Source organism: Oreochromis aureus, linkage group 23, assembly GCF_013358895.1.
Source record: "Oreochromis aureus strain Israel breed Guangdong linkage group 23, ZZ_aureus, whole genome shotgun sequence".
NCBI classification, from domain to species: Eukaryota; Metazoa; Chordata; class Actinopteri; order Cichliformes; family Cichlidae; genus Oreochromis; species Oreochromis aureus.
The window spans coordinates 33,826,078-33,844,791 of NC_052963.1; the positions used below are offsets into that span (position 1 = coordinate 33,826,078).

Genomic DNA, 18,714 nt, shown 5'->3' on the forward strand with positions numbered 1-18,714 from the left:
CGTGCAATACTAAATATATGCAATACAAAATCTGAGTTTGAGTTGTGACAGAATTTTGGTTTGTGTGGTGTCTCCTCCAGTTGTTACGAATGACCAAACATTTAACATGGAAGGAAGTAGGCGAGCTGCATTGCTGCCATGCTGGCTGTTTTTTGTGAAGCGGTGTACTTTAACCTCCTAAGACCCGAACTCTTTCATGGCATGCATTTTTAATTTTTCTTTGCTATTTTGGTTGATTGGGACCTGATGGATGTAAAAACAAAGAATTACCAGATTTTTTTTTTACCTAATTTTTGTTTTTGAGAAAAATGAGATCAACATATAAGGAAATTTCATTTTAAATTTTGATAGAACAGTGGCAGTATAATGTCCTCGTAAGTGGATATCAGGCCCTTGTAGAGAAAAATTAGGTATTTTGGTCTAGACATCCCAAAATGTGATGTCCACATATGTGGACGCCCGGTCCTAGGAGGTTAATGGATGATAGTGCAGCACCTGTAACAAGCGAAGACAGCTTCAACCGTTCCACAGTTTTCTCTGGAACTTGAATGCCACACACTGTCAGGACAGTTCACAATTGGTCAAAGTTTGTCCAATTTGAAGTCGGCCAGCACAAAAGAACCACATGCCCCGCCCCCCACAAAACTGAAATTTGATGGTTTACTCACACACAATGAGGGGAGCGGGGGTCTTTCCACAGGTGCTCGAGCCTGGCTGCAGAGATTTGGTCCCATTTAGCCACAGAAGCAATAACGAGCTCCAACTCTTCCAGTTTATTGATAACACCTGGCTCCCAGGTGACATTGCAGTTAATCATAATAGTGTTAAATGGGATGAAGGTCACACCAAATTGGGAAAATCATTATTTTCATGCCTCTGTCTTTTTGTAGAGAGACATTGCCACATCCAAATGAGGTGGGCCATTTCCCAAACTGCCAACACAAAGTTGGAAACGCTTTCATCACGTGCTGCAGTATTCTTTTTTCTTACTGGACAGGAAATCAAAATCTTGCTGGTTAAAGTGAAAGATGAACATCTTTTATTCTGTACTTTATATTGAATGAAATGATCATGTGGAGTCCATTTGTAATGCACATCAGCACCTTTAAATTTAACATGAGTATGTACAGTATCTCTACATCAGCAGCCTTAATATAGCTGCTCCTCCGAGGCATTTGAGGTGAAAGACCCATTTTCTTCACAGCAACACCTGCTGTAATGACTGGAAGCAGCTGCGAGCAGCAGGGAGGGGAAGTGTGATCGATACTCCTTCAGCATAGTTAAAATTACCTCTAATGTGAAATTATACAAGACACTCAAAGCTAGAAATGCTGATGTGTAAGGGTTACGTCTCTCCCTCCACCTGTAGCTGATTGTTTCCAGATGTGATTCAGCTCATATTAAGTTTCATTGTTTGATCTACAGCTCTTCTTTCACTGGTCATTAAGTGCTGGATATTATTTAGCTTTTTTTCCCCTGAGCACCGCACAATTAAAGGTCATGAGTACCCAGTGGTTCTCTTGATTATGGACTTCCTTCTAATTGGTGAGCTATTCAAACTGGTGCAGAGACTGGGTAAAAGGTCAAATGCATCTCCGGCGGTGGCAGCAGAATAAAAAGATGTAGGTTGCTGGAGGAGGGCAGGCTATCATTAATTTCATTATGCTTCACTTCTTTGTCTGTATTGTTACCAGAGAGGACCGTAAGAACTCAACTGTTGCTGAGGAGAATTTGAGCTTTGCGTACCGCAGATCGCACGAGGACAACTAATCAGTGCTCATCTACATGATTTATATGTTATCTTGTCACAACATGGATAGTTACTGTATCTTCTGAATAACAGTCAATTGTTAGCTTGATTAAATTGCATCCTATGTGCAATTAATGTAATAGTGATGTGGTTCTTTAATCACGTTGTGTCTTAAATAACTTTTTGTTTTAACTTATGTTTTAAGAATTAAAGTACTGAGTTAATGTCTAAGCATCATCGGCAGACCAAGAAAACCTCCACAACTCCATGAGTGCTGCTACCATAGAGTGCAGGATTGCAGCGTACCGAGTGAAGTCGTGCTTGCTTATAAGAGCAACACCAGCCCGAACTGTACATTGAGAACATATATTTACTCATGAGAAATGCAGGAAGAGGCTTTTCACTGCCACTTTACACCTTCAGGTGCTAAAACCACCACAAATACCAGGAAGTGTCATAACAGTATATTTGTTTGGTTTTAAATCCTGAAAAAAAGACTTTATATCAACAGCATCATCGGCTCTTCAGTGGTATGCTACTGGATTCATTTTCATATTTTCCTCCTTGCTTAAATGGAAGACTGTAACTTGCATATAAGCTTTTTGATGATAACTCTTGGCAGAGTTAGTAAGTAGTTTTAATATTAGGAGCGAATTTAAAAACCTACGTGAGATAAGATTCAGATAATGTATTTGAGAGTTAGATAAGAGGTAGAGTGAGTGAAGACTAAAAATATAAATAAGTGAGAGAATGTCAGAGGCTCAGTTTTCACTTTACCATGAAAATTCGAAAATAATTTGACTAAGAAGAAATAAGATGATGGTGGTATCAAATGTATCAAATGTAGGTAAAAGGAGACCTGTGATTTGCTCTAACCTGTACTGAGCAGCCACCTATTGCACTTGGTGATATGGAGCCTTGACAGTTTACCCAGAATGCACTTTTTGTACTTTTCTCCAGTAAAATATTAGAAAACACCCAGTTTCAAATGTATTTTTCATGCCTAAAATTTTTTCATTTTTCATGTTGATATCACCTTATGAAACTCTCAGGGTTAAAAAATGCAGAAAAATGTGTGAATGTGAGTTTGAATGGTGGTCTGTCTCTGTGTTAGCCCTGACATAGATTGGGAACTAGATCCAGAGTCTACCCCACCTTTTGCCCAATGGCAGCTGGAATACGCTCCAGCCACCCTGTGACCCTGAGATGGATGGATGGATGGATGGATGGATGGATGGATGGATGGATGGATGGACGGACGGACGGCCATGGAGGGGTTTTTTGTGGTTTAAGATGAATGCTATTCAACTGTTCTTCTTTTAAAGACTCCACAGAGTCAGCTAAATGGAGCTGGAGTGGTAAATTGTTCTTGAGTCTTGATGCTGCAGACTGAAGAGCTCTGTCCATCCTAGTCTTCAGGCTTGAATGAAGGACAACTAATAGATTTTAAGTATTTTAGTGAATACAATGAGCAGCAGTGTGTTTAACAATATGATTTATTTATTTATTTATTTTTACATTTCACAGGTCTGCTGGTTAACACAGGCGTGCCATCGGTCTGTCCTTCAGCTGTCTCATTCTCATTTACATATTTCACATTAATTGTAGTAAATTATCATTTTATTCAGAAAATACAAATTGATAGTAAATAATGCAACATTGGAAAGGTCAGACCAATGATGGAATAAGCATCACTGGTCACATATAGCCAAGTGAATAAGTAAAATGATAGACGCTCCCCCTGGTGAAAGTGACACATGATTGATGATATAGACTCATGTGTTTCTGACACACATAATACTCCTATAGTCATTCACAAAGATAAAATCAATAATCCTGGTTAGCAGGTGACATCCTTTTTTCTCCCCATAGCCACAGAACAGCATTAGTATTTTATTTTTTAATAGTTTGGATTATAATATGGCAAAAAAAAAACGATGTGTTGTTTGGTTTTGTTTTTCTAGGAATATCAAATTGACATCATCTTTGCCCAGACGTGGACAGACAGTCGCCTCAGATACAACAGCACAATGAAAATACTGACTCTGAACAGCAACATGGTTGGACTTATTTGGCTACCTGACACCATCTTCAGAAACTCCAAGACTGCAGATTCCCACTGGATTACAATGCCTAACCAGCTGCTCAGGATATGGAACGATGGGAAGATACTTTATACCTTAAGGTAAAGACAGAACTCAACACAGACATCTGTTCATGTTTTACTGAAATACAACACAGTCAGAAGATATGCAGAATTGTCCCTCAGCGTACCCGGACAAATATGGAGACACAGTCAGAGAGTGTAAGGAACCCTTTAGTCCTGTGAATTGACCTGACCCCCAAAGTCCAATTCAGTGTCCAGACACGAGAAAGCGTACCATGCCCTAAAAATGTAGTGTGATCACTAACCACCGACGCTTCTTGAATTCCAACTGCATCTGTGAAAATCATGCCCCAGTTACATGCATACAAAGATGAACCTCCCTGTACTTAACCCATACATTCTTCAGTTAATTTTTGTAGCCGCTTATTAAACTTGGGGGTGGAGCATATCCTTACTGTCCAGACGGGGTACATCCTAGACAGGTTGCCACTTTGCTACAGTGTGTCTACATAAATAGCTCAGGAGGGTAGAAAAGGTCATCTACTAATCGAAAGGTTAGTGGTTTGATGCTCCAATCTGCATGCCAAAGTATCTTTGGGCACGATAGTGTACCTCAAGTTGCTTTCTGATATGTGAGTGTTAGCTAGAAAGCACTTTGGTGTAGAAACAAGTGCTTCATTGTATGTGTGTGAATGGGTGATTGAGGCATGTTCTGTTCAGCACTTTGAGTACTCAAGCAGAGCAGAAATTGGACTGTATAAAGCTCAGTCTATTTAGCCCATGCAGGCACAGGGAGAACATGCAAACTCCACACCCAGCTAATTATTAGGCTTCTGCAAGGTGATGGTACCAACCACCGAATCACCATGCATTACCCCTGTAAATACAAACCAGAAGAAATGCTTTTGAAGTTTGAAACTGAAAACTTTGAAAAGTATTTAGACCATTACTGCTGGACTTTGTAGAGCAGTTAAAGCATTGAGTCAAAGTTTGCACACCTGAATTTGTTTCCATCTTCAGGTAGTCTGTGCATTTTAAGTCTGGGCTTTTTGCTGGGCCACTCTAGTACAGAGATTCTCATTCTTTTGTGTTCTTTTGCCTCTATGCTTCTCAGCATGGTTTAATTGTATATGCATAAACTTGTATATCCATAAAGTATGCATGAGGTGCCATAAATAGCATATGGCATACACAAATTCTTACATCTGTCCCCATATTTGCTAATTTCTTAGTTCTGTTTGTTTTAATACTGGACACATAATCATAATTTGGCAATATAGTATTATGTACACAAATAGTTAAAGTATAACATTTGGGAAAAATAGATTTCTTTGTGCTTACGAATAAAATTTGAAATGTATGTTGTATCATTCGGCCCCATTTAAGCTTCTGATACATGTGCTCTGTATAAGGGACTTTGTATTCTCACTGTCCTCATTCATCCTGTAATTTGAGCCAGTTTCAGTGTGTTTAGGTGGGACTGATGTGCCACCAAATATCACTTCCCTCATTACAGGAAGAAATGCTGCAGTGTGGGCTTTATTCTTTCAGTTGTTAAGATAATGTTACTGTTCTTACTGCTAATTTTGCTTGAGTTAGCAGGAAGAGGCGTTAAGTGATCAGATGTTTCGTCTTCAGTATGTGGTGGCATTTTATTTTATTGCGCTCATCTGGCTGAACAGCATTAACAGCAATGCAACACAAATGTCCTCTGTCTGCTTTTAACTCCTTGGAAGAACATAACATTTTCCCCAGTCCAGAAAATTGCCTGCATAAAACCTGCACATTAATCCTCTGCATAAACGTGGGATTTCTGTTTGTACAAAGTAAAATAACTAAAATAACCCTGTGACATCATGCCTTCTAAGTGATCATCAATAATAAGTACCATAAATGTACCATAAATTGGATATTTTGGATCGATAATAGATTGATGTTTTTTCCTTGGAGTGGCGCTTTGGACATTAAGGTGGAGTAAACATCTGATATTATGTACCCTATTTACTATTAACCAGCATATTAACATTTTTTTCCACATGATCTTTGTAATTACTTTTCTGGATCTTGATGTTTACTGTGCCGTGTCGCCCTTGAGCCAGCAACATCCATTCATTTCATCTTGTAAGGAAATTTAGCGGCCTTATTCAATAATAAAATGAAGGCAGCACCATTTGGGATGGAAACATTCTCCAAACAGAGCAGTGCAAGAGCAATTAGCCCCTGTCTTCAACAATTGTAAGTGCAAATTGGCTGCTTGAGATATAAGACCAATTTACAGAGGCATCCACCCTCGTGCCCTCGAGCACTCTTTGTAATTGCAGCACTTCACATTTATAATAAAATGCTCCTTCGCTAATAAGTATCTCTCGACTGTCCTCGGTCTTTTTGTAGCCACCCTTATGTTTGACATCTTCACATCTTTTAATTGACATTTTCTGTTGAGGCAACTGTATTGCAAAGTATTCCACGTGTAGTGTCTTTAAAGACTATCAGACTTTTTTTTATTCACACAGAGTAGTAAATCCAACAAAGAAGTAGCAGCATTTCAATGTCCAAGTCAAGCCATAAACAAAGATTGGTCCTCATGAAGCTCTATTGACTATTCAGAAGCGTGCAAACTTTGAGGAGTAATATCCGCTGATGGCATGAGAGAAAGACTATGAAATGTCATTTGGTATTAATTGTGCACTGGCTTGGCTGGAGTAAACAGAGATGACATTTTGTGATATCCATGCCTCTCCCACATGCATCGTATTGTCCCAGTTCCATGCCTTAATGAGGCTGAAAGATCATACCAGAGTCACTCTGCAAAGATCTTTCTCTCTGCTTTTCTTCGCTTTTTACCGTCTTTTTGTTAATGTGACACCTGTAATCTACACGTACAGAGCATTTTTTTTATCTTTCACTGTAACTAAATTGGGAAAGCCATTTTGGAATAATTAATATAATCCTTTAAGATTTTTTCTCCTTATTTTAATGGTTGATTACTAAGTCACGTGGTTTGATGTGTGAATAGAGCCAGTTCCATTATGTAAAAGAGGTCAAGGCATCCTCATCACTTCCTGTAGCCTCTTTTTTTCAGTGAAATAAGATATGCCATTTGCTCTTTTTGGTTTTGGCTTTTTTAAAATTATTTTTAATTATATCTCAGTACAGCTTTACCCCTTTCTAAGATTATTCTATGTCAAAGTGCATACAATCACATAGATCTGGGGAGAGGGATACAGCAACCTAAATGACTGTCTTTTGAGTTTTATAAATCCATTAAAGGACAATAAAGGCTGTCAAAGACAAGTGCACAGTCAGCCAGAGAAAGCCATGAAAACTATATAAAACTATGCACATTCACCTGTGTCACTAAAAACGATCTAAGCCATCGGTACCCTCTTGCTGTGTCCTGTCATGTGTGGCAGTGGGACATTTGCATTGGCTTTTGGGTCCTGTGGAACATGGAGTAGAGTTAGATGGACTATTCTCAGAGAGATATGTTACTGCCCATTAATCTGGAATGGGCAGTAACAATGAGCAGTACAATGAGAAAGATTATTCATAAATGGAAAAACATCCAAGGCAGTGGATGTCGCAGTAAATTCACCCCAAGGTCAGACCGTGAAATCCTTGGAAACTGGAGAAAAAAAAAAGTGCTACATCTGAGACTCTACAGGCTTCAGTTAACATGTTAAATTTTAAAGTTCATAACAGTACAATTCGAAAAAGACTGAACAAGTATGGTTTGTTTGAAAGGAGACAGAAGATGTCTCTTTCCTCTAAAACGAATGTGGCACCACGGAAAGGTTTGAAAAGACTTCTGGCACAACGTCCTTTGGACAGAGGAGACCAAAAACAGGGATGTCCTTCCAGAATACACAAACCAAAACAGGACATTAGCACTGACACCTCGTACTGTCAGCATGGTGGTGGAGGGCTGATGATGGGGGCTAGGTTTTATAATTTACATTTTAAAATTTGCCTCCACTAATACACAATGACTGGTGAAAGGAATATAATGTTTCATCTATTGTATCGGTTGTCTACCCTGAAACGGTGACCTTTGCCCCAAAGGTGAACAGACAAAATGATAGATTACCGAGTCCAGCGTGGCATCTTTAGATGTTATTCAGTCTCAATTGCAATCACAGAATTGTCAAGTTTTTCATTGTAAAGTAACTTAAAGAATTAATGACTGAAATACGTCAGCCAGTTCAACAGCAAAACAGAGTTAGAGCTTTGCTTCCAGGATCTGAAACACATAAGTGAGATGTGGGCTAACCTGCTGACCCAAAATAAGAAACATCTGACCGCTGTGCAGGCCAACAAGAGTTTATCCACCAAGTACAAAGTCTTGCTAGGAGATCGAATACTTATTTCACTCAATGGCATGCAAATTAATATGCAACTTTTATAATATTTGTTTTTGTTTGGTTTTAGTTTTTTTTTTTTTTATGTCTCTCAAATGAAGTGAAACTGCCATAAAAGAGTCTGTTCATTTCTTTGTAAGTGAGCAAACTTAGAGATTCAGCCCTGGATCAAATAATAATTTTCCCTTGTCCAAATTTCAAATTTATATTACTGGGCTTAATCTGAAGCCAGCAATGTGCAGGCAAAAGAGCAAATTTAAAAGAACAAAAAACAAAACACCCCCAAAACAAACAGTGCAATCAAACTCCCAGAGGCACAGGCTGAAGCAAGGGTTTAAGGAATGGGCAACGTCTACACAGAAGGAAAATCTGAAGATCTGTTTTAACAAAGCTGGAAAGCTTAACTGCAAAGAGTAACGAGGCATTCAGCTTGTATAGCTGAACAAGGTGGGGCAGAAATCTCATAGGAAACTAAACCAAAACTGGAAGTAAAATCCAATAAAATGCATAAAACTAACATGGAGTGCTCTTTATGCTTGAGGCCTAAAAAGGATTTTAGAACATTTTAGAGATTTTGTAAATCATTAAAAGAGTATGTGAACAAACAAAATACTTTCTTTCTTCTTTCACTTTCTATCTAGTAAAAAAAACCCCTCAGTATTAACATTATGTTACACAAATGTTTTGTTTCATGGGCAATGTTTTCTTTGGGTAGAAATGACCGTGGAAGGACATAAAGAAGCATTTTACATGGGTTATAAAAGACGAGCTGAAACTAAAATGGAAGAGTAGCTTCTTTGCCGTTGCCAGTCCCCGCATGTGCAGTAGCTTTGTGATTTAGACATTTCTCACACTGTAGCTGCATCACACTAGCTGATTATCTTACTTGAATCCCTAATATGTAGCTGCGTGGACACTTTTATAGCTAAGTGATTGTTCCTCCTTTCACATTCCACCGATTCCATCGAGATCATACTTTGAAAACCTGAATATGAATTTACACCATCTGGAGCAAAGCAGAAGAGGTTCATTACAAAAAAATCTTGTTCTATTTGCAGGTTGACCATAAACGCAGAGTGCCAGCTGCAGCTACACAACTTTCCAATGGATGAACATTCATGTCCGCTCATCTTCTCCAGCTGTGAGTACACTGTGTTCAGTGCAGTGTTTGTCTTCTCCTGTATCTTCCATGTTTATCACAGGTACAGGATGTATTTTACTCCTCTGCATTTTCAAATTATGTGCATTGTTTCACCATGAGCAGAGAACTATAGGGGTCACACAGGATCCATATGATCCTGCTTTGTATACTGGGATATATTAACATGTGTTAATACATAAATTGAACAAACACGGAGAACAATTAAGACCAAAACAAAAAAAGTTTAGGAGAACAGCTGGAAAACAACCCGCACAGAAATGATGTTTTTATTTAGGGTCTGCTGGTGTTAGGTATAACAAAGACCTTTACATGTCTGCATCCAGTGGCCTATTGCGTTAAATCTTCCTGTATATATCACCTTTCCAAAGAGCAGTTGTTCTGTTCAGTTAGTAGTTTTGTTTTGGGGCATTTATTTCTTACAGTTAATGTAAAGGATGTAGTTTACTTCAAGGAAGAACCATAAAACTACCAAACTAATCGTTTGGTGGTTCGAACCTTGTCAGCTCCAGTCTATATGCCAAAGTATCGTTGGGTAAGAAACTGACTTCAGTGATGTGTTCATAGAAGTGTGAATAATAGATAGAAATCACTTAGGTGTAGGAAAAAGAGCTTGTGTTGATGGGTAAATGAGGCAAGTTGTATAAAGTGCTTTGAGAGGCATTATATAAGAACCAGAATGTGGGAACATTCCTGACTCTACAAATGCTTTAAAACTTTGGCAGAGCAGATGCGTCCGTCCACCTGGAAAAACTGTATTAACTGATTACTTTGTGTGTGTGAAAGAGATTATGAAGACCCATGTCACATGTCCCAGAATTGTTGCGCAGTTGTCCAAACGGTTACCACAACTCTTTAATTTAATTAGGTATTTCTGAGAGGCAGCATATAAGTAGTCATGGCAACATTTGAGCAACATCCCTTTGGGTAAGCTCATACAGAAGTGCCTGGACATTTTAAAGAAAATAAGCATGCCATAAAGCATGGCAGGGCCAAAAATAACAGTTCATCCGAGAGTCCATTTGCGGCTGGCTTAAAAGTGAGTAAGTCCCCATACACTCCAATGTTGAAAGGTCCAACAGTTCATGAACATAGCTAACCAGTGTTAGCTGATTATTTAGCATAATTGAGTCATTTCTGTCCTCAAAAGACAGAAAATCACTAGAAAGCATCACAGATCAAATAAACCATGAATCACAAAGGGGATAGAAGATGCATGTAAAAAAGAAAAATAATCTATATAAGAGATTCATAAAACAGAGAACAAAAGATGCTGAAATAAAGTACAAGTTATATAAAAATAGATTAGTAAATATTATAAGAACAAGTAAGAAAGAATATTACCACAAATTATTGGAGCAAAGTAGAAGTAACACACAAGAAACATGGAGGATATTAAATAGTATAATCAAAAAGGGCTCAAAAAATAAGAATTATCCAGACTATTTTAAAAAAGATAAAGATATTGTGCTTGATAAAACTAAAGACATTGCAAATGAATTTAATGATATCTTTGTAAATGTTGGCTTTAATTTAGCAAAAGAAATTCCAGAGTCAAGAAATAATAACGACCTAAATAAACATATTACTCAGAATGTGTCCTCCATGTTTATTGGTGCTGTAACTCATAGAGAAATAATTAACATTGTGAAGACATTTAAAAATAAAAAGTCCACTGACTGTTTTGGTATTGACATGATATTAGTTAAAAGTATTATAGAATATATAGTGCAACCTTTCGCACACATTTGTAATCTGTCCTTTCGAACTGGTGTGTTTCCCTCACAAATGAAAATGGCAAAAGTTATTCCAATTCATAAAAACGGAGAGAGATGTCAGTTTACCAATTACAGGCCAATATCACTACTCCCACAGTTCTCAAAAATTTTAGAAAAGTTATTTGTTAATAGACTTGATAAATATATGGAGAAGCATAATCTCCTAAGTGATAACCAATATGGCTTTAGAGTGAAAAGGTCCACTTCGATGACAGTGATGGAACTTGTAGAAGGGATATCTAATGCTATAGATAATAAGGAATATACTGTTGGTGTTTTTATAGACTTAAAAAAGGCGTTTGATACAATTGATCATTCTATATTAATGAATAAACTAGAGAGATATGGCATAAGAGGGATAGCATATAAGTGGATGAAAAGTTACCTGGATGACAGATATCAATATGTCGAAATCAATCATGTAAAATCTAATCAGTTGAAGGTAACTTGTGGTGTTCCTCAGGGCTCTGTGCTTGGCCCTAAATTATTCATATTATATATAAAAGACATATGTAGTGTTTCCAAACTGTTAAAATGTGTATTGTTTTCTGATGATACCACTCTGTATTGCTCAGGTAAAAACCTAGAACAGCTTCTGACTACAGTGGAAAAGGAGTTAAATATATTAAAAAACTGGTTTGATGTAAATAAGTTATCATTAAATATAAAGAAAACAAAATTGATTATTTTTGGCACTAGACAAATGAAAAATGTATCTAAAATCAGGGTTAATGGAATTGAAATTGAAAGAGTGTACGGAATTAAATTTCTTGGAGTGATAATTGATGATAAGCTGAGTTGGAAGTCTCATATAAACCATGTGAAAACAAAAATGTCAAAAACCATTGCCATTCTCTATAAAACAAAGCATGTCCTGAACAAGAAATCATTATAAACACTTTATTGTACTCTGTTGCTTCCATATATGACTTATTGTCTGGAGATATGGGGTAATGCATATAAAACAAATACTCTTCCTATTTTCAAGTTACAAAAAAGAGCTATAAGAATTATAAATCAATCAAACTATATAGAACCAACTAACATTTTGTTTATTAATCCGAATACCCTGAAATTTTATGATTTAGTTGAATATAAAATGGCACAGATAATGTATAAAGCACAAAATAACTTGCTTTGCCGCAGTACTCAGAAGCTGTTCAAAGTCAGAGAGAGTCAATATGACTTAAGGGGAACAGATTTCTTTTATTAAACAAGATAAGGACAAACATAAAGCAGAGATGTGTTTCTGTTAGAGGAGTTAACCTGTGGAATAGTTATGACAGTGATTTAAAAAGGTGTAGTTCATTTTCCTTGTTTAAATACATGTTTAAAAATAGAGTATTAGAAAAATATAAAAATCAAGAATCAAAAGAGCAGAAATAATAATACTGAAACGCTTTGATTGTTTTGCTTTGATGTAGTTACTGATCTAAGGTGGAAAGTTTGTTTGTTTGTTTGTTTGTTTGTTTTTGCTTTGCTTTGTTTTATTCTTTGCTTCGAGCCCTGTGTCCAGGAGCTGCATGCAAAAAGATCTTTTGTTATAAGGGTTGGCGTAATAAGCAAATGCTTCAGCCAATACCTTTGGATTAACCTTGTCTCATGCTTTCTTGCTTTGTGGTAATCTTTATTCTGTATTCACTGAGATATTTGAATGCTAACCAATAAAATCAAATCAGAAAATACTAAAACCGATGCTTTGAAAGTGGCAACCAGAGGGGATGTCACAGTGGCTACATCCATATTTTATTACAGTCTGTGTTTGTTTGTTTCTTTGGTGGCTTTTAAACATCTGTTACTTGTAGCAGATCACCCAGTACAGATGTTACAGTCTAGTTGATACTTCCAGTCATTGGCCACTTGTTTCGTCCACAGGCCAAACTTAAAGGATCTTTAAACATTACAGCTTTCACCAGACTAGCATGCCTCAGCTAACAATTACAGCTTCACAAGGATATCATCAGATGGAACAGCGATATGATGCTGTGGATGTTTATATCGCAGTTTCCGTCTTGATTTCAGGCTTTTTCCTCCCGTACCATCCAGTAAAAATGGCTCACAGTGAATGCAGAAACGTGTCTAACTTGAAGCTTGAGGTGTCTGTGATGTGTTATTTGCAGTGGACCTTCAGTGGCCTCTCAAATTAGAGGATTGAATTGGTGTGATGAGACCTTGCGCCCTGTGTTGCCTATTAGGATTTAAAATATTCTCGCTGATCTGCCTCGACTGTGGATCCATCCTGCTGTGATCCAATAAACCCACTTTCTTACCAACTGACATTACGCTGGTTTCCATGACAATGTGTCAGTTTTAAGATTAGATTAAGCCAGATTTGCTTATTTTAAAAGCCATCATGCCTCTGGAGGATTAGAATAATCAACACGGCACATGATTCAATGCAGCGCACACAGATAAAGAGAGCAGGGTATAGATTCTGTAGATATTCGGCAAATGAGAAGCAGAAAACATGCGAGGGGTTTCCTCTGATGTGAAGTTTAATCTTAATCTTAAATGTAAACTTCACAGATGTGTGTTGCTGTGAGTGCTATTACTCAGTTTTACAGAATGTTTTATAGTCTTTCAACTCGTCGTTCTGATTTTTGTTCAGACCCATCAGCAACCTTTTTTCCCAACCACTCAGGAGGCTGACTTCCTGCTCTGTACAGTCTGTGGAAACAGACAGCAGACACACAGTGAGGAAGTAAATAGTGAGCACAGGGAAGGGCAGGAGTAATACCTGTTCCAGGTGGCTGGAAACACAAACTTAACACAACTTTTTGTCATAGCACTTTGCTGTAACTTCATATTTTTAAGGAGCTTGATAACACCCCGTCTAACACATTTTTTAGCCACTCTTTGTAACTAAACTGTTCAATAACATCAGGCTGTCATCATCCTTAATCTGTCAGTGCGCCCCAGGGCAGCTGTGGCTACAATGTAGCTTGCCATTGCCAGTGTGTGAATGTGTGTGTGAATGGGTGAATGACTGAATGTAGTGTAAAGTGCTTTGGGGTCCTTAGGGACTGAGTAAAGCGCTATACAAATGCAGGCCATTTACCATTTACCATTTAATTTGAACTTCATGTACATCCATAAATCAGTGCTTTGTGTGTAGAAAGGTGATGGGGACAGTTTTTGAATTTAAGCTTTCTTACTATTTGTTTCAGCAAAAACAGCCCAGTGTATGTTTCTGTTACCCACCCATGTGAGGAGGAATACAGCTTGTAACTTATTTCAAGCAGGTGTGGTTTACCCTTCTGTGTTATTAAGGTTATTTAATCTAAAGTAAGAAAGGTTAGAATGTAAAACTGTTAATTAATGTTAATGCATAAAGCCAAACTAAAGACCGACCTTTTTGACCTGGCTTTTATTTGAATTAATATTAATTCTGCTCACACCTTTTACCTTTTTTAATTACTTGTTGTACTTTTTATGTAGGTGTTTTTTTTTTTTAAATCTGGTTTTATTTATTTTTTTTTGTGTGTGTGTGTGTGTGTGTGTGTGTGTGTGTGTGTGTGTGTGTGTGTGTGTGTGTGTTGCAACTATGCTAGGGCTGTTTTGCATATGTTGTTCTATAAAGTACTTTGAGCTGCAAAGTTGTATAAAAAGTAGTAGTAACTGCATTAACGTGGCAAATCTCCATTAGCGAGTTACTGTGTATCGCCCCATGCGTGGGGCTGCATGGCGTCAACGTGTTAGCGCGGTTAGCTCGTTAACACGTTGACGCCGTGCAGCCCCACGCACTGGGCTGGCGTTAGCGTAATTTTTTAACAAGATTAATGCTGACAGCACTAATAAAAAGTACTATTTCATAGTAGGGCTGCCACAATTAGTCGACTAGTCATGATTACGTCAACTATCAAAATCAACGAGTTTAATAGTCGACGTGTTGTTTGAAGCTTTGTAAGATCCTGAAAGACGCAGGAATAAGTAGTCGGATTTGGGAGTGTAATAATGGACTGAAACAGAAGACTGCATCTACAAGTATGCCAGCTGCTGTTAAATGCCGAAGAAGCAGTCTCCGGTATCGTAGCTGTGTCCAAATTCAGGGGCCGCATCCTCCTGAGGCCGCGTTTGTAGGCCGATAACGTTACAGCGACACAACGAAGGCTGTCCAAATTCGAAGACTCCTCCAAATGTGTCCTCCTTTCCCTAGATTTGAAGGATGGGTCGGGTGTAGCCTTTGCGGCCCTACAGCTCAGCCAGTTCCAGTTTCCAACAATGGCAGCAGCTACTTAGTTTTAATATTACTCTTTCTGGGTCACAAAATAAACTTAAGATATTTTCAGGCGAGGATGTAGCTGTGTAAACTTCAGATATCTGTTTGATTTATCAAGACACCACATATTTGCAAAAGTCCTCCGATATTTTCGGAGACGTCTGTTACCCACCAGCTTGATAGCTGACTGGGTGGTCAAGGCTCACTAGAGCCAGTGAGAACACCGGACTCCCAGCAAATTGTTTTCAAACCCACCGCCGTCTTTTGCTACTCAGGTTAAACATGATATATAAGTCACTTAGATAACTTAAAAATGTTATGGTTTGGCTTTTTTCAGTATTTTATTTGTTTGTGAATAAATCCGTTTGGCTGAGATTAAAGTTAAACAGAAGTGTGAGATGGTCGAGAATTTAATCCAGTGTCCTGTTATATTTTAGATAGCAAAGAACAGACGGCTGAGTTTATTAAACCCCACCGAGACAATCTGCAAATTCCATTAAAAGTTTAACAAAATATCATCTTGTCTTTATTTTTAGTTAGCACATATCTTAAACACTTCAAGCTGTAAGCTAATGATAGTTATATAAGCGCAGATGCATGCTGATGCAATAAACTTTACGTTTTACGCCCAATGGATGCATGATCTGATTAGTCGACTAATCGCAAAAATAATTGGTGACTAGTCGACTATCAAAGTAATCATTTGTGGCAGCCCTATTTCATAGATACGTGCTGGGTTGATAAAGTTATGCATTCTTATCACACTAAAAGTTTCTATCCAAAAATATTGTTTTCATCTATTTTATTCATGTTATGAATGTTTCTGGTTTGTGCAATATATCAATTATATATGATAGTTTTATGGCCTTATAGAAAAGCTTTATTTTCGTTGACCTTGCCAAATAAAGCAGTGTGAGGCAACTGTTGTTGTGATTTGGCGCTATACAAATAAAACTGAATTGAATTGATTAGGTGAGAAAGTTATCAGAGAAAACTGCTCATCCAACCTCAAAGTCACCATTGACTTCCTCCATTTGTTCAGTCCCACACTTTTTTCTTAAGAGTTTGTCTTATTGTCCTTTTTTAGTTGACTTCCAAAATCGTACACATCCGGCGGACATGAGGCAATGGTAGAATTTGTGCTTATTAGTAAAGCCAGTGTTCACTCTTATTCTGTTGTTATTCTGTTTTTGGTCATTGCCATGCTTTTAACCACTGCACTCTGTTTACCAGCTATTTGATAAACTTGTCTGTTGATCATTACTCTCCTCAAAAGTTAAACGAAGAGAAAAGCTCTGAGCAACACCTTATCAAAAATATTGACGAGGATTTCAGAGTATTTTGCCTTCATTTGCAGAATTTATCACTCGGTTTTTCTGCATTTTTTGTGTGAAATTAACATTTTGGAGGGAATATTGTAACTCTTAGTAATAAAAGCTGTTGACTGAGGATATTACATGTTTTCCGATGAGTCCTTCATTTCCAGGTCATTACTGAGAGCTATCCAATTTCCTGCAGTTTTAAATGAGTAGTGTTATTGTATGATCCTGATAATCTCTTTTTCAATGGATTTCCTGCAGAAATGATCACGCAAAGACACTGACCTATTTTTCTCCTTTGGGAACCTGTGAAACAGCCAGATGCTTCAGGTGCAGCTACTGTAGCTTCACTACAACAGAATTAAACAGAAAAAACAATACCAATGACAAACCTCATTCGTCATTGTCAGCTAATCAGCTTTATAGATCTGCACACTTGCAATTTTACACCAGAGCTCGGGGAAAAATCAATTGTAGAAGAGACTGAGATACGAGCTCCAAGTGGAGCAGAGGCAAAAACCACAATACTGCACTTTCAGTCAGGAGCATGGACTGTATATAAAAAATATACAATCTCTGGTAAGGAGCATGACAGTTTTGCAAATAGGAGTCCTCACTCCCATGTCAAATTTCTAGCATTTTAAATACAAAATTACATCACCGATACTTTTAAATACTGATACTTTGACGGTTTTGTTTATTATTTTTAATAAAGGCCTTTTTCTTAGAAACCAAACCAATATTTTAACAAATTTCCAAAAAGAATTTCAAATAAATATTTCCATGTAAACCTGGAAATGATTCAGAAAATTTGGAGACATTGCTCTTGAACTGGTAACCACCACCGAAATGTCTCCAACCTGACCAAAAGAAGTAACTCTGCATTCTTTAGGCACCTGTGTAAAGAGCAGCAGTTCTCTGCCTTGTCAATGTCAGAGGTCAGAGGAGAGATGGAGAAAGGACAGATTGCTGGACTACAGCAGCATCCCACACTGGGTTCCACTGCTGTCGGCTAAGAACAGGAAACTCAGCCTACAGTTTACATGGGTGCATTAAAAATTGGAAAAATTTTGCTTGGTCTGATGAGTCTCAATGTCTTCTACTTTCAGTAGAGTCGAGTCCGAATTTGGTGTAAACATCATGAAAGCATTCATTCTGCCTTGTGTCCAAGGTTCTGGCTGCTGCTGGTGTATCAACTGAGCATCATATAAGTACACAGCCTGCCTGACTATTGTTGCTGACCGTATCCATCCCTTTATGACCCCAGTGTACCATCTTCTGATGGCTGCTTCCAGCAGGATAACACACCGTGTTGCAAAGCTCAAATCATCTCAGACTGGTTTCTTGAACGTAGCAGTGACTGAATGACTGTACCCACACTCACAGCCTCCCCAGTCATCACAGAAGATGCACATCATACACATGCAGTCAACAAATCGGCAGCAACTGTGTGATGACAAGAGGGCCAGCCCGCTACTAGCAAGGTGTACCGATTAAAGTGGCTGGTGATACTGATATTAATGATATATTGCAATGTGAACAGTGAACCCACAGTCATCTAGTAATCCCAGTCTCTAAAAACATGCATGTGGATCAATACCTGCTTTTGCTGGTTATTTGAGTAATTTGACCAAATAACCACAGATTTAAGTTAAACATATTTTTATTTGTTGTTGTTGTCGTGTCATATCTCTCGGATAAATTTGTTATTGTTTGTATGAAACAGCTGATGTCTGAAACAACCCTTCTGCCTCGTGGAATACCTCAGGGATCTCTTTTGGGTCTGATTCTCTTTTTGCTTTAAATTAGATGGCATATCAGCTTCTTCAGACTTTTCGGTTCAATCATGCTGGTGTCAAAGGCTGAACTTGAGATGAATTTTCATGCTTTTATCTCATTGTATTTGGAATTTTGTAACAGTCTTTTTCCTTCAGACTTTAAGACTGTGCAGAATCCTGTCACAGAACTTTTAACTGGTGCCAACAGAAGATCACTCACCACTCCAGTTTTGACTTCTCTTCATT

At 37.8% G+C, this 18,714-nt stretch overlaps 1 protein-coding gene across 2 annotated transcripts in view; it reads left to right on the forward strand.

Moving 5' to 3' along the window:
- The window catches only part of LOC116313004 (gamma-aminobutyric acid receptor subunit gamma-3), a 78,504-nt gene that overhangs the window by 48,265 nt on the left and 11,525 nt on the right, over positions 1 to 18,714 (forward strand). Inside the window, exons 1-3 of one of the 2 annotated variants that reach the window (XM_039606391.1) lie at positions 3,288 to 3,306; positions 3,715 to 3,935; positions 9,274 to 9,356. In XM_039606391.1, coding sequence (XP_039462325.1) covers positions 3,781 to 3,935; positions 9,274 to 9,356 — 238 coding nt within the window. In that variant the 5' untranslated portion in view covers positions 3,288 to 3,306; positions 3,715 to 3,780. Of the gene's footprint in view, positions 1 to 3,287; positions 3,307 to 3,714; positions 3,936 to 9,273; positions 9,357 to 18,714 lie in introns of those variants that run through there. The other variant, XM_031730560.2, reaches the window with a different exon arrangement.